The sequence below is a fragment of the Scophthalmus maximus genome, chromosome 18 (assembly GCF_022379125.1).
Source record: "Scophthalmus maximus strain ysfricsl-2021 chromosome 18, ASM2237912v1, whole genome shotgun sequence".
Classification (NCBI taxonomy): Eukaryota; Metazoa; Chordata; class Actinopteri; order Pleuronectiformes; family Scophthalmidae; genus Scophthalmus; species Scophthalmus maximus.
Genome location: NC_061532.1, coordinates 9,548,066 through 9,561,752, shown reverse-complemented (window position 1 = coordinate 9,561,752; position 13,687 = coordinate 9,548,066). Strand labels below are relative to the sequence as shown.

At 42.7% G+C, this 13,687-nt stretch overlaps 3 protein-coding genes across 3 annotated transcripts in view; 1 reads left to right on the top strand and 2 right to left on the bottom strand.

Annotated features, from left to right (window-relative positions):
- vegfab (vascular endothelial growth factor Ab) overlaps window positions 1–2,141 on the bottom strand; it is a 60,192-nt gene extending 58,051 nt beyond the window's left edge. Inside the window, exons 1-2 of the mRNA XM_035617036.2 lie at window positions 1,994–2,141; window positions 1,511–1,653 (exon numbers count right to left, since the gene is read on the bottom strand). The gene's annotated coding sequence lies outside the window, so the exon portion shown is untranslated. The remainder of the gene's footprint in view (window positions 1–1,510; window positions 1,654–1,993) is intronic.
- On the top strand, window positions 2,094–5,066 carry mrps18a (mitochondrial ribosomal protein S18A). Its single transcript, XM_035617037.2, has 6 exons — window positions 2,094–2,270; window positions 2,884–2,915; window positions 3,413–3,517; window positions 3,604–3,727; window positions 4,356–4,428; window positions 4,542–5,066. Exons 1-6 carry the CDS (start codon window positions 2,132–2,134, stop codon window positions 4,684–4,686), a joined length of 618 nt encoding a protein of 205 aa, XP_035472930.2. The 5' UTR covers window positions 2,094–2,131; the 3' UTR covers window positions 4,687–5,066.
- A 74-nt stretch (window positions 5,067–5,140) lies between these two features.
- rsph9 (radial spoke head component 9) lies at window positions 5,141–9,502 on the bottom strand. The gene is made up of 5 exons (XM_035617033.2): window positions 8,500–9,502; window positions 8,238–8,406; window positions 7,685–7,814; window positions 7,342–7,488; window positions 5,141–5,427 (listed from the first exon to the last, which is right to left on the bottom strand). Exons 1-5 carry the CDS (start codon window positions 8,724–8,726, stop codon window positions 5,267–5,269), a joined length of 834 nt encoding a protein of 277 aa, XP_035472926.1. The 5' UTR covers window positions 8,727–9,502; the 3' UTR covers window positions 5,141–5,266.
- Window positions 9,503–13,687: the final 4,185 nt, after the last annotated feature.

Sequence of the window (13,687 nt, the reverse complement as noted above, 5' to 3'; positions counted from 1 at the left end):
AACAGTTGTGTAGTTCGTGGTTTTGATTAACGGTACCAATCTAAATTCAACAAAGGTTTTGCTGTTATGACCCTCTTGCAGGTCTTTTTGTTCTTCTGCAGCAGCTATCAACAGGGGCCCTTCAGTCTACACCAAAACATTAAAGGCCAAACAAACTGACCAGTGTGACAATAAAAGAGGAATGCAGCAGGGTGGGTTGGATTTGTTTTCGTGCTATGAGCCTGTGCCCACTCATCTTCTCTCTGGCCTTGGCTCATCTGCTTGTTCCATGCTGCGTTTTAGCAGTTTATCCAGGGAGGCAGGGGTGAAAACGCTAACCTTTTCCACACAGCAATAACTTCCCACCATGACATCAAACCAACATTGCCTCAGTGTCCCTCAGTGCTCGCTGCGAAAATGTCAGACAAGCTCTTTTCATCTCCGGGAAATCCTATCTGATTTACTCTCCCCCTGCCTTCCTCAGCTGAGGCGTCTGTTTGAACAGGGCCATGTTTCATTTGAATATCAAAGCCCGTGAGGAGGTGGCCAGACACTTTAAATGCCATTTTTTGGGGGCTTCTCTCAAAGAATGCGGCAGCCTAAGTGTCCTTGACGAAGGAACCTAATCACTGAGACAATGTCTGCTTTGTGGAGGCAGGGCGACGGTAATCTCTATCTCCTCTCAGCTCTGTAGACAAACCAGTCACAGAAGAAGTCCATTTGCATCTCAGTGCGCAGCTCTTTTAGGTTCCACAGTTAAGACAGCATCGGAGAAATTGTTCACATTTTCGGCAATGAACCCAAGGAACCATGATTGTGAACATCCTGACATGCCTCCATTCACAATCAAACATCCTGAAGCAACAGTTAGAGTTGCCCCTGTCCAGTTTTCTAGGCCCCCCCAAAAAAAGTTTTAGTTTAGTATAGTCAGAGTCGCGCTGAGGTAGTGTTTATCCTTGAGGTCCACAAATGCATAGAATGAAATTGCTTCAACACAAAAGCTGATTTTTGAATATTTTGAAAACTTCATTGTTTACCTGTTTGCTGCTTTTTGGGCAGGAATGTGTATCACATTGCTCAAGTTGAACGTATATGAATCCTTTTGCCTGGACACAATACCGTCAAAATAGGGCAAAACCTCCACAGGGTTTAATCCTGTAAGGATTGGTAATAGTTCTCATAGTAGTAATCCATAAATGAGAATAGATAGCTCAAAGCTAAGTTTCATATCCACCATAAATGTGTGCAATCGTAGGAGATCCTACAAAAAAGGCAAAGTTTCATTGTGGCTCTGCTTCAGTTTATCTTGGTGCTCTAATTTCCACAAGACATTCCTTTAAATGTATTTTCCTGCATCTATGGAAGGACTACTGTGTGCAGGTATATTCAAACAGACAAAGTCATGAGGTAAAAAACAGCAACAACAAAAACACGACAGCCGGACAATGGCACAGTGTTCTCACGATAACACTATCAAACATCAAACTCTGCATCTTCTTTGAGCCTCTTTATCTGAGCATGAAGAATCTACCTGTATCTTCCGCTAGCTGCAACAAAAGTTTGGCATGTTCCTGCGCTGCTCCTCGCAGTGCCCCTCATGTTTTCATCTGATGAGCCTGGTATGAATGGCGGCATGAACAGTGATCCCGTCTTTGTTATGAACTCTCTCAGCACCTAAACAAGGACAACACAAAGATGAGAAAAAAAACCTCTATTAGTAATCCCTGGGATCCAAAGATGCATCCTGCACTTGTTTAGACAGCTGCATTTAGTTTTCATCTGCACTGACATGTTATTTGCAGAATAAGTACATGGAAAAGTGTTATTAATGCTTTCTGGGCTCTTCAAGCGTTATCATAACTTTTCACCATGTCTTGCCACACTTTGTTGTTTGAATTTGTTTGATATTGTGCTTTGTGTGGTTAATTGAAGACTAATTACAAGTACAGTTGATCAAACACCACACATGGTAAACGGACATAGACTGCAATTCAAATTGATTTCGTGTACTTACGTTTCTGCTGACTTTGTGAAGGTTTTTCATTCCTCAACACATTTGTTAGTGAAATGAGCTCCGGCGGTGGCGCGGTTGTCATTCTCGCGAGACTTCGCAGACCGGAAGCGAAGCAGGCGAGAAGGTCAGGGATTCAACATGGCGCTGCGCGGTGTGTTGCGGTCTGTGTGGACCTCAGCCGCTGGCTTCAGATTAGGAACCAACGCGGGCTTCCTCCGAACGACAAGTTCTCCCCAACTGTCCGCGTCCACCGTCCAGAGCAGAGGGATCCGCCAAGGTGAGAGTTTTCATGCAAGACGATACGTGATTTAGCCGTTGTCAGTGTGTGTGTGTGTGTGTGTGTGTTACCGTAAAGGCAGCGACATCAGGCATCTCGCAGACGCAGTTATTTCAACACCCGCTGCCTCGTCTCCGCAGTGGCACAAACATAGACTGTATACAAACAGGTCACGAATGAAAAACTAAAAGTCAAACATAAATAATGCAAAATAACCGAAGTGATGCGTTCAGGGACGCATTCCTGTAGACCTCACATCTTGTCATTCAGTGTGTTTTGAACTCCTCTTGAAATAATAAACGTCCTTGAAAGTGGTTGGCTAATGCATTTCACTCTAAATATAAATATATATACACGGGGTTTTTAAAAAATATCAACAAATTGTAGTAATTGTATCCTCACCAGTCCAGATTGACTATATGTAAACATATTTATTGCCACTTTTGATTTAGGTGGGGTTGGAGACTGACGTTAAATTATATTTACTTGCAGTCAAACGAATAAATGGTTGTGTCACTTGGCACCTTAATAAATATGTGTAGAAAAATAGTAAGTGCTTTATTTTTTGTTCATGATCAATGTCTAATGTTACACCTTGTATCCTTTTTTTCAGTGGTAGAGACGCAAGAGGGTAAAACAACAACGGTAAGTAAGAGCATAGGAAACTGTGCATGTGATCTATATGCTGTGGTATTTTGTTGAATATATATGTGAATATGTTTTGATGTTGATTTAAATATCAAAAACAATGTAATAATTCTTTTGAAGCATATATTAGATCTACAGTTTTCCTAAGGAGAGGCTCTTTGACCTGACTTCTATAATAACCACTTATATAATATAATTGAGGGACTTAGGGTTGAAAAACTAAAAGCTTCCTGTCACTGCACACAATTTTTCAAATATTAGCAATGAGTCACACAACTCTGACTCAAAAAGATGGGCCCGACAAAGCACACAATTTTTCAAATATTAGCAATGAGTCACACAACTCTGACTCAAAAAAAGGGGCCCGACAAAGCACACAATTTTTCAAATATTAGCAATGAGTCACACAACTCTGACTCAAAAAGATGGGCCCGACAAAGAGGCTACCGTTGCTTCATATTAGACTAACTGTGGTAATGCTCTTCTTCTGTCAGGTTGAGGGACATATCGTGGACGTTCCTGCGGGACCACAACCTCCAAACCCCACAGCCAAGTGTCCTATTTACAGATGGGACCTACAGCACAAATACAACTACACGGTAAATGCATTCACAGGCATGCGATGATGAAAGGATAGGAGATATTTTTGTGTGTAACCAGCTGTTTAAATTTTTTCATTTCCCAGGACGTCCTATTGCTCAGTCAGTTCATCAGGTCCGATGGAGGGATGTTGCCCAGGAGAATCACTGGTCTCTGCTCAGAGGAACATCACAAGATTACTGTCTGCGTGAAGATGGCTCACAGAGCAGGTGTGTTACTGCCTTCCCCTTGCCCAACTGTTTTTACACTTGTATTTGTTTTTGTTTTTTATTTTAGTAAGGTGTGTTGTGTGCCTGATAACTCACTGCTGCAACACCAGAATTTCCCAGTTTGGGATCAATAAAATACATCCATCTATCTTATCTATCGATTGATCAATATCCTCAATTCTTGAGTATGTTGATGTATCATTCTGGGCTTGAAGCAATTTCTTATCACAGTTTAGTGGTAGAGATGAATAATCATATGGAGGTATTGATTTTGACATGAATTAGTGGAAACTGGGCCAAGACATTCAATCAGGATATAGTTACGGTTAAGCCTATGCCCTAACATATTATATCCCAGTATATTAAGATTGCATCCTTACTGTTTGCTTGTAAATTACCTCTAAGCTGTTTATTCAATTCATAATTTTATATTGGTCAGAATGCTGGTTCAATGTGATTTTTAACACCATCACCTGCTGGGAAGTTTGGTGACAGGGATAATGAGGGTGGAAAGTGTGATTCTTATTTTTTAATAGAATCCAACTGAACTGTATCTTTACCTTGTACCTTTTTTCCCACCATACTCGCTGAGGAGTAGTTTAAATTGTCTGATTTTCTTGTGTTCAAGGTCTCCTCCCTGACCACAAACCCAAACTTCCAGAGGGCCATGTTCCAAAGAGGCCCAAGCAACAACTTAACAGGTGACACAAGCATCTGTGTTTGTTTTTCTCCCTCATCTACTAATACTCATCATGTATGACCAGTGCGGGTAAAACTGTCAATAATTATGTTATATCTCAATTTTTTTGTGCAGATATTTGACCCGCTGGTCCGTCGATTCAGTGAAACCCATCTATAAAAGTGGACTGAAGTGGTGTAAGAAGCGCATGCCCGTTGGCCACCCAGCACTCAAGGACAACGTGCGTTACGGTTTCAAGCCTCTTAACATGAAACACTGAAGGAGAGAATCACGAATCAGAACATTAACTGTCAGAAGTGCAGGGATGCATTGGATTTCCATGTCTCTCCACCAGATCTGAAATCTACTGACTTTTGTTAAACTGCCCTGAATAGGCCTAAAGCTTCGTCCATCTGCTATTGTGACTTTTGTTTATTAAGCTGCGTCATTCTTTTAGTGAATCGTGGTCGGACACACCCAGAGTCATCTATTTTGTCTCTGTGGGTTTTGCAAAAAGCCCTTGAAGTGAATTCACCGACAGCTTCATGCGAACAACAACAACTGGGTCAGTGTTACACTTTCAAAGTAGGTGGCATGTTGACTGTGTAAACTCAAGGCAATGCAGATGTCCAAATAAAATATCTGTTTATTCTGCCTCAACATTTGTTTACTGTATAGGAATACCCTTTATGCATGAGAACTAAAAAGAAGAAAAAGCTTGCAGACAGACTGCATGACTGTGCCCCTTCCATTTATTTGTTTTAAGAGAAGATTAAAAGTCCTGCAATATGTTTCATAGAATTTGGGGGGGGGAGAAGCACAGAAACATGAGACATTTTAAATAAGTCTTGTATGTATCCTCATAGCATGAAGGGGAGGTCCAAATTCTTGTTCCCATCGCCGATGTAGACGTATCCGTGCAGTGGCGTCATTGGCACATGGTAGAAGGTCAGGCCAAGCCACAACAGGCTGCGCAGCACACACACTTTGCTGCCACATTCGAACTGGAGACTCCATGATCCTGCACACACAGGCAGAACACTTGTAAACAGTTGAGGTTATGTGCAAGAGGCTGCCACGTCATGTCCTCTGACTGCAAAGTAGATGACTGCAATAATCTTTGGAAATCATTCCCAGACAATTCAATTATTCATGTGCCAGGGGCAGCCAAGGAGTATTTCCAATAAATCCATTAACCCATTAAAACTAGATCATCTACTGTGTAAACATACAAGGACGGCCATTACACAAAAGGTAAATATTTCTCAGAAATAAGCCAATTATTTCCCTATTTTTGCCCTATAATCTTTTCTGGCAAAGAATGGTTCAACTAATGGTGTAAAAGATTCAAAAGTGTGTATGTATGTATGTAACGGCAGCTTATTACTGTACTGCTGCAGGAGGGGAAACCGAAGGCTGTAAATCAGGGGCTGGACACCGGTTGTGGAAAAAGGGGAAGCAAAGCTTGGGCGTCTCAGAGGAAAGCATCTGTCTTTTGGTGGAGATGGGTCAGGCTGCATTTTCCCCAGAGTCCCATCAAAAAAAATAACTTTCTCCTTTTCAGCGAACGTATGCAAACTGCTATTAAGACGGCTGCAGTGAGTGTGGCATTGAAACAGCTGTATAGTGTCTGAGCTGCAGTGATGACAATGTTGACATCAATATCAACTGGAAGTAGACAAACATATATGCACATGTTGAAGTGCTCTTAAAAAACATCTGTTGAACGTTTGTTCTTGGATGCGAAGTATTTTGTTTTGTTTCCTTCCACACGCATACGCTTGTACATGCAGGAGCCCACTGTATCTGCATCACATCTAGCTAAATTAACCAACTTCACAAACTTGTTAGTCACATCAAAACAAGTAAATCCACATGATTTTTTTTTTTTTTTACAGTATTGATGTTTGTTTAGCGTTTGCCTCCTGGGTTAGGATTTTTTTTCCCGTAATATGGAACACTGTTCAATGTCTCAAATGTCTTGAGTTTTCCACCTGCATTTGAACAAACCTGATAGACTCCATAGACCATCATCATTTCATTATTCTAACTTCATAGCCACACCGACATATTTGACAATTAAACACAAAAATTATTAGAGACCGTACAGTGTTGCCTGGGGGGGGGGGGATTGCCGTTCTCAAGAAAGAAAATCTCTCCCAAGATCCTTGTCATAATGCTCTAAAGATTTACAGGCCCAGAGAAATGTGGAAAAATCGACAACACTCTTGTGCTCCTGATAGTAACTGGCAGTCGTAAAAGTTTTTTTTTTTTTAATAGAATTGTTTAAGTTGGATCTACAGATGTGTGCATTCCCGTGTTTTTCTGGTGGTCCTCTTCTTTCAAACTACGTGGGCCCTTACAGGATTAAGAGCCAACCCATTTCTTATCAAACAGTAAACAGTATATTTGATGGTCAAACCACTAGCTTCACGTGAAAAGGAAAAGCCAAACCATTTACCACATATTCCCAGAAAGTCTTTCCCATCTGACTGGTGGACTCTGTCATTGGAGCCTTGCTCAATCTCACTTTCCAGTTAAAAATGATTTAGTTGTTGCGAAGAAACCCCCGCATCACTTTCCAGTCAGTTGAATCATCACAATGATTCCTGTTCCAATAACATGTCATTTGTAATATGGCGCGAAAGTCAGGTTGAATCACTTGCATCGTAATGGCCTCACAACACAACACATGACAATATCCTCATCATAGCTGTGTGAGATTCGCTCCAGATTAGATGATGGCCATTTTCTTGACTGGTTTGATAATAGCTCACTGATCATTAAATGAAAAATGGGGGTGGCTGAGATGGGTGTTCAGGTACTGACATACTTGCATCAAGTCCTGTAAAATGAGATATCATTCTAGTTATATGTAAATGAAAGAACAGGCTACATGTTTTAGTGTAGGGCAGATCAAGCACTGTGTCTTCACCTTTAGGAATGTCATCACTCAGTACGTCCAGGAAGTCGAGGGCTGGGTTCAATTCACCCATCTCCAGGATGCTTTTCTTCTTCAGATTCTTTGGTTTGCTGAAGTGAAGGAAACTGTCAAGCTTCGCTACTTCAGAGTGAGACAGACCTGAACAAAGCACGTAGGAAATGCGTTTTACACATGGAACTGAACTCGCGAACAGATTTGTAAAAGCATTATAAAACATTTCCTAAAATGTTGTTTGACATTTTCACATTTCAACAAGGCTTAATGAAACTCCACAGAGTCGTTTTACGTGCACCACTGGCCCACGAGTCGTGTGAAACGACAATAATGTATTTACCGCCAAAGCTGCGGTTCATCTGGACAAGGCCGCGTCGATTCTTGATGAATGCGCCACGCGGTACCACAGACACGTCCTCATCGATCAGATGAACGGTCACTGCCAGCCTGTTCTCCTCGTTCACTGTGGTCTAAAACCAAGAACAGTCACCCATCACATAGCTGGAATTTCATGACCGTACAAAAATGAATCACTGGAATACCCCATGGATTTTTCTTTTGCACTAACAAACTCTTCCAGGGAAAACAAAAGCACTTGAACGCCAGCATGAAACACTACGCCGAAAAGAGTTTCAATGCAAAAGTAATTGCAATTTCCTGCCATTTCCTATTGTATGTGTAATTTTTGTCCTACATTAATTTTTGTAGTTCATAATGCTGTGCTAAAAGGAGTTTATTTTTTGTAAACTATACCTCCAGGGGAATTAAACACTTTGTCTAGTCTTGCAGTACTGTACACTCAAATGACACGTGTGTCTGTGACTCTTGGTCTTGAATCTAATCCGACAGCCCTTCATGTTCACTTTAATACACGCAGTATTGATCATACTTACCACAACCTCCTCCTCCACAGCCCCCTCTCCCTCCCCTTGCCTGTGGATCTCAAGCTGCTCGTACACATGGGAGGGGTCCCCTATGAAGCGACCCTTGGTGACCCTGGACACCAGGTCGATCAAGGCGTCTGTGGCGGGGGGCAGCAGGAACCAGTCGATGCAGTTGAAGCTGGAGGGGACCAGCCACGAAGACACACAGTCAGTCAGGTATTTCGTCTACAGTCAAGGGGCAGAGAGAATCACAGCTGACGCCGTCCTTTACCTGTACAGGTTCTTCTTGTCCTCCATCTCGTCCTCTCCTCGCCCCTGGGCGACGAAGTAATCCTCCTTCAATCCCAATATTTTGCCCCAGAACAAGACTCGCTGGAATTTGTAGTTTTTCTTCAGAATCACCAGGGAGGTCTCCAGCGCCGTTCTTTTCTCCACGTTCAGGGTGCACCCGCTTCCGGCCACGAGTTCCAGGGAATAGCCCAACAAGTTGGAGTCCATTGTTTCTCCTAATTAACGCTTTTGTAGCCTAGGAAATTCCTCAGATATCGAAGGTGGGGGCTGGGGAAGTTACATCTCGTGACAATGAAACACCATTCAGTCTGAGATTCTCTGTGTTTTAACTGAGGAAATGTGGGTCAATGTCGTGAAGGTTATTGCCGAGGTGTCGTGTCGTCTCCTGTCGTGTCGGACGTCGCCGTGTGAGATCAAAGCAGCCAATCGAAGAGGAAATGGACTTGTCAATAAACGCTGGAGATGAACATTCCAACACCGGACACAAATTCTACAATAAATAAATGGAAGACCAACTCCGAAATTCAGGAGAGGTCAGGTGGATCAGTATTTAGCAGCCTGTGGCGGGACGCACTTGCAAAAAACGGCTGCTGGATAATAACGCGTCTCAACAAGTGCTAGCAAACATAACAGCTAACACGAAAAGGGCTTTCCGGTCCGACGGTCCGAACGCGACGACAGTGGTTGCTAATGACAACAAACCTTGTCGGCGTGGTTGTCATAGTAACCCCGCGCAGCAACACCCAGCTGCTTCCTTATTGTGGAGCGGAGAGGTCACTTGCTTCCGGTCTGGAGGAGCTCCACAGCCGCAGCCGGACCCTCCTCGGCCCGAACGTCACTACGGTGGTGGCTAATGACGACAGTCCTTGTTGGTGTGGTTGTCGTGGTAAAAAAATTACGTTGTTTTAAAAAAAAAAAAAATTCAAGTGTTTTATTCGTGTCGCGCTGCCATCACATATCGCAGAAAAACAAACAAACAAACACGTAAACATGTCATTCGGGGTGAATGTGTCTCAACGCCACAATATGAACCAAACCGGATCACGAGGGCGTCTGCTCTGACGTCATGGACGGGGCCCCTCGAAGCGAGTGGACTCCCTCAGAGAGGGACTGAATCATCGACATGTCAACATGTCTTTTGTTTGCCACGATTCTCTCTTCTGTCTCAGCCTCGTTGCTTACAGTAGAAAGACACACAATAAAGAAAGTCATTGTGGATCAGCCTTGTGCCATAATTAAGGGGCACTTATTGATGTCATCCGTCACGTAAATGGCAACATAAACTGCGTACAATTTCAAAATTAATTTCTCTTTAGCGATAGTTCTGCCAAGCAACCACACGTCACCTCAGAAAGTACGAGAAGTTTTAATGACTCAGCAAGGGAAAGCACAGGGGTGACAATACAGTAAATGATCCGTGTCCAATTCAGCCATGCCACTGAGGATGCATACCTCCCCACTCGATCACGTAAATGGAATTTAACCATCATCAATATGAGGGAGCGTACCTGTGCATTTGGTCTATGAAACGTTCGGGTCTGTAATATGACTGCAGGCCACACGGGAATAGGAGGAAATAGTGCTTGGAAATAATCACAGGATGCACTTCCTGTGTGTGTGTGTGTGTGTGTGTGTGCATGTTTGAGAATAGAAATTGCATGGGAGCGTTGTTAACCTGTAATTAGCAGTGAATTATTGTGGAAGTAAATGTATTATGTCCCCCCTTGGCCATAATTCATACTAACCTATGACATAAATTCACACGGCAGGCTGTCTTCCTTGGGGCTTATGGCAATATCATGCATCCAATTTAGGGCTTGAAAATGAGGCTCCAACTGTATGTGTGTGTGTGTGTGTGTGTGTGTGTGTGTGTGTTTTAGAGCTTCGGCCCCAGAGGTGATTTGGAAATAGCTGACATGACCTAGCATGGGAGAGGGGGAATAATTAGATACTCTATGTGTCTGTATGTTCTGTGTGATTTCTGTGTTGAATATCGCTTAATATTGCAATTGGTAGTTTTGTAATCCATAGTCTTTCCAGGGAACGCCTCTGTCTGAACGACTTGACCTCTGATTTTTAGCCTCATGTTCCAAAGACATTTTTCACATGAACATTCATATGAATTGAGGCATTTTTGTATTAACCATCAATTTGATCAAATTAATATAATTATGATTACTGTTGCAGCTGTATCAACACTGTGGGTCACTGCTAATGCTAACTTTACGTTTCCTGCCGCTGCTGCTTTTAGCTGTGATCCGTGAGACAGCAGCATGTAGGAAATGTGAATTTCAGGCATGCATCTATTCCTGTGAATTCCTTCTGTGTGTGAAAGCAATTTAAAGTCAGTGGTAGAATGGTGGACCCCACCACTGACAACGACCACGACAGCTACTGCCAATGGAAAGGTTATAACCCATTGGAAATTTCTCTTAACAATAGCAATCTGAAAAAATACAAGCGGGTTTTAATAATTCCTAATGTCCATTCATTCCCATGCTCGCCTATTACCATGCCACACTGCAGATGCAAGGCTCTGTGGGTTGGCTGTAATTGTCAAAAACAAAGGGGCTCGGTCTGGAGTCACATGCTTGATCAGCAGCGGTGATTTCAGCTGCCTGGCCCGCTGCCCTCCTGGCTAATGTAGTCCACCAACAGAAAAGGGAGGGAGAGTGGGGTGACTTCACCACAAAGTACCCCACACAGAAGAGAATGCACAGGAACAGCCCCTCACCAACCCTTCCACTCACTCGCGCAGACAAACACACTTTGAGCTTGTTGCTCTGGATGGCACCTCATTAGAGTTGGCAGTCTAGGTGGAAGTTTTGGAGTTGCAAGCCACACACACACACACACACACACACACACACACACACACACACACACACACACACACACACACACACACACACACACACACACACACACACACACACACACACACACACACACACACACACACACACACACACACACACACACACACACACACACACACACACACACACACACACAGCACTTCATTTGTGTTTCCCAATTGGCCGGGAAGGAAGTAATACTCGGAATGAAGCGGCCTGTTTCTGTCCTTGTCCTGCTGCTCTGGGAAACTCACCTCCCAGGCGACCAGCGTTGCCACGGCACTAATCCTGACGGACAAAAGATGGGAGTGCCACAGAGCATGATGCTGCCAGACGCTCTCATTGGTTGGCACGATCCCACGCGATGCAGTGATTGGCCAGTGCCATGTTTATATACAAATTGGGGCAGTCAGAGGTCATATCCATCGATCTTGGTGGTGACATGAAGGAAACCTGACCCCAAAACCTCAGAACTCTAAATGGGTTTAATTCCTATTTGATATGTACACATAAAAGCACATATACACAAACACAGCGGCTCTTTCTGAAGTCCAGTGGCCTGGGAGTGCAGCATTAAGTGAATACTGAAAGAGTGGGAGTGAAGTGACTAAATAATAGTGTCTGTGCTGTACAATAGCACAGACCATAACAATACCAAGAATGCATTGAGGGCACTGGGTTCAGTGGGCTGCACACCTAAACAAAAAACACAGTCACGGAGGTTTTGGATTAAGACTGGATAAATATTTTGATCCAAAGAAGGGCGTGTTGGGTAAACTAGTAATACCTTACAGACTAAATCACTGCTGTTTCATTTGGCCTGGGTGCCAACAAAGTGCTCCAAAAATGTTATTATCATAATCAATAGGCTTTATCCGTTCTCATCAAAATTCAAAATGTATTCTTTTATTCTCATTCATTATTTGTCTGTATCTTCGAAATCCATGTAGTATAAACATTTTCTCCCGATTTAGTTTAAATTAGAATTAGACCGATAAATTGGCTAGGCTATAATGTTGGGCAATATAAGCTTATTGCAGATATACTGGTAGCTAATTTGTCGTCCAACAAGGAATTCCAGTATAAAAATACAAAAGATATATTGGAGATGAATTTTACAGTGTCTCATTACATAATTTATCCACCAGAGAGCACTGACACTTTATTTTTTTAACTGTACAATGTACTCAATACAAGCTATCTCTCTCTATATATTTATATATGCACACAATATACTCAACAAATACTCTTAATTGCTTTCGGTCGGAGTTAGAGAACAAGATTGATGCCAGTCGCATTTAGCTACAGCTAGCTCTATTAGCTTAGCTTAGCACAAAGTATAAGGGGGAAACAGAGCTAGCCCAGAGTTGTCTCTACAGTAGACAACAAGATCAGCCATACAGGCATCCCTAAAGCTAACTAATTCACATGCTACGTCTAGCTTGTTCAATATGTATAAAAGAAATAATAACATCAGGTTTTGACTTTACAGCAGGTTGTGTGCTAGGCTAAAGCTAAAGTCTGTAATCTCATCCAACTCTCGGCAAAAACGCATTTTGACTTGGTTCATTACTTTAAAGAAACGAACGGCAAAGCTTGGTCTCTGTCCTTTCATATCCTTATTATGGCCTAGACATTTACTCACAGTGACATTTCCATTTGATTCCAATTAAAACAAACAGCTTGATGATGATTTGATGGGAGATTATTAAGAAAATTGCAGATCAGTAAAAATAAAGCATTACCAAATATCTGAGGGAGATCTGAAGGATTTTGCAAGAAGAATGAGAAGTCGTTTGTGTCAAGGTGGCGCACTGCACCTTGTGCAAAACCAAACATTGGCAATGTGAACACGTGATCAAGCTGTTTGCACAAGGCAGTTTGCATGCAATTAAATCAAACTTGAGATCAGACTTTCACACAGCCATTACCAGAGGTCAAGGACCATGTGTGTTGAAACTGAGCCAGTGGATTTTTGGTGTTTTCCATCAGGTCAAATGTTTGACGGCTGGTTTTGCAAAGTTGTGTGCCGTGGTGCTGGCTGCTGATGTTGGGACCGAGCTACTTCCCAGGCTCCAGCAGCCTTAACATCCACATTACGCCATCTCCGCTGAGCGAGCAGACGGCGAGTCTCCAGCAGAGAGCATGTATTAAACGCATATTAAATGGACTCAACCAACGGACTGTATATCAGGTATCTAATATCAAAACGCTCATCTCTTTCCCAGCTCATCCTCAGAGCCACATGAGAATATCTGCAAGTTATTAGTGCCCCCACATCCTGACCCTGCACAGCTTTCTCATGTGACT

Coding starts and splice junctions, on each gene's coding strand:
- mrps18a (XM_035617037.2), top strand. CDS start 2,132: ATGGCGCTGCGCGGTGTGTTGCGGTCTGTGTGGACCTCAGCCGCTGGC. Junction 3,518..3,603: donor AGCACAAATACAACTACACG/GTAAATGCATTC, acceptor TTCATTTCCCAG/GACGTCCTATTGCTCAGTCA. Junction 3,728..4,355: donor GAAGATGGCTCACAGAGCAG/GTGTGTTACTGC, acceptor CTTGTGTTCAAG/GTCTCCTCCCTGACCACAAA.
- rsph9 (XM_035617033.2), bottom strand. CDS start 8,726: ATGGACTCCAACTTGTTGGGCTATTCCCTGGAACTCGTGGCCGGAAGC. Junction 7,815..8,237: donor CTGTGGAGGAGGAGGTTGTG/GTAAGTATGATC, acceptor TCTTGGTTTTAG/ACCACAGTGAACGAGGAGAA. Junction 5,428..7,341: donor GAGTGATGACATTCCTAAAG/GTGAAGACACAG, acceptor CTGTGTGTGCAG/GATCATGGAGTCTCCAGTTC.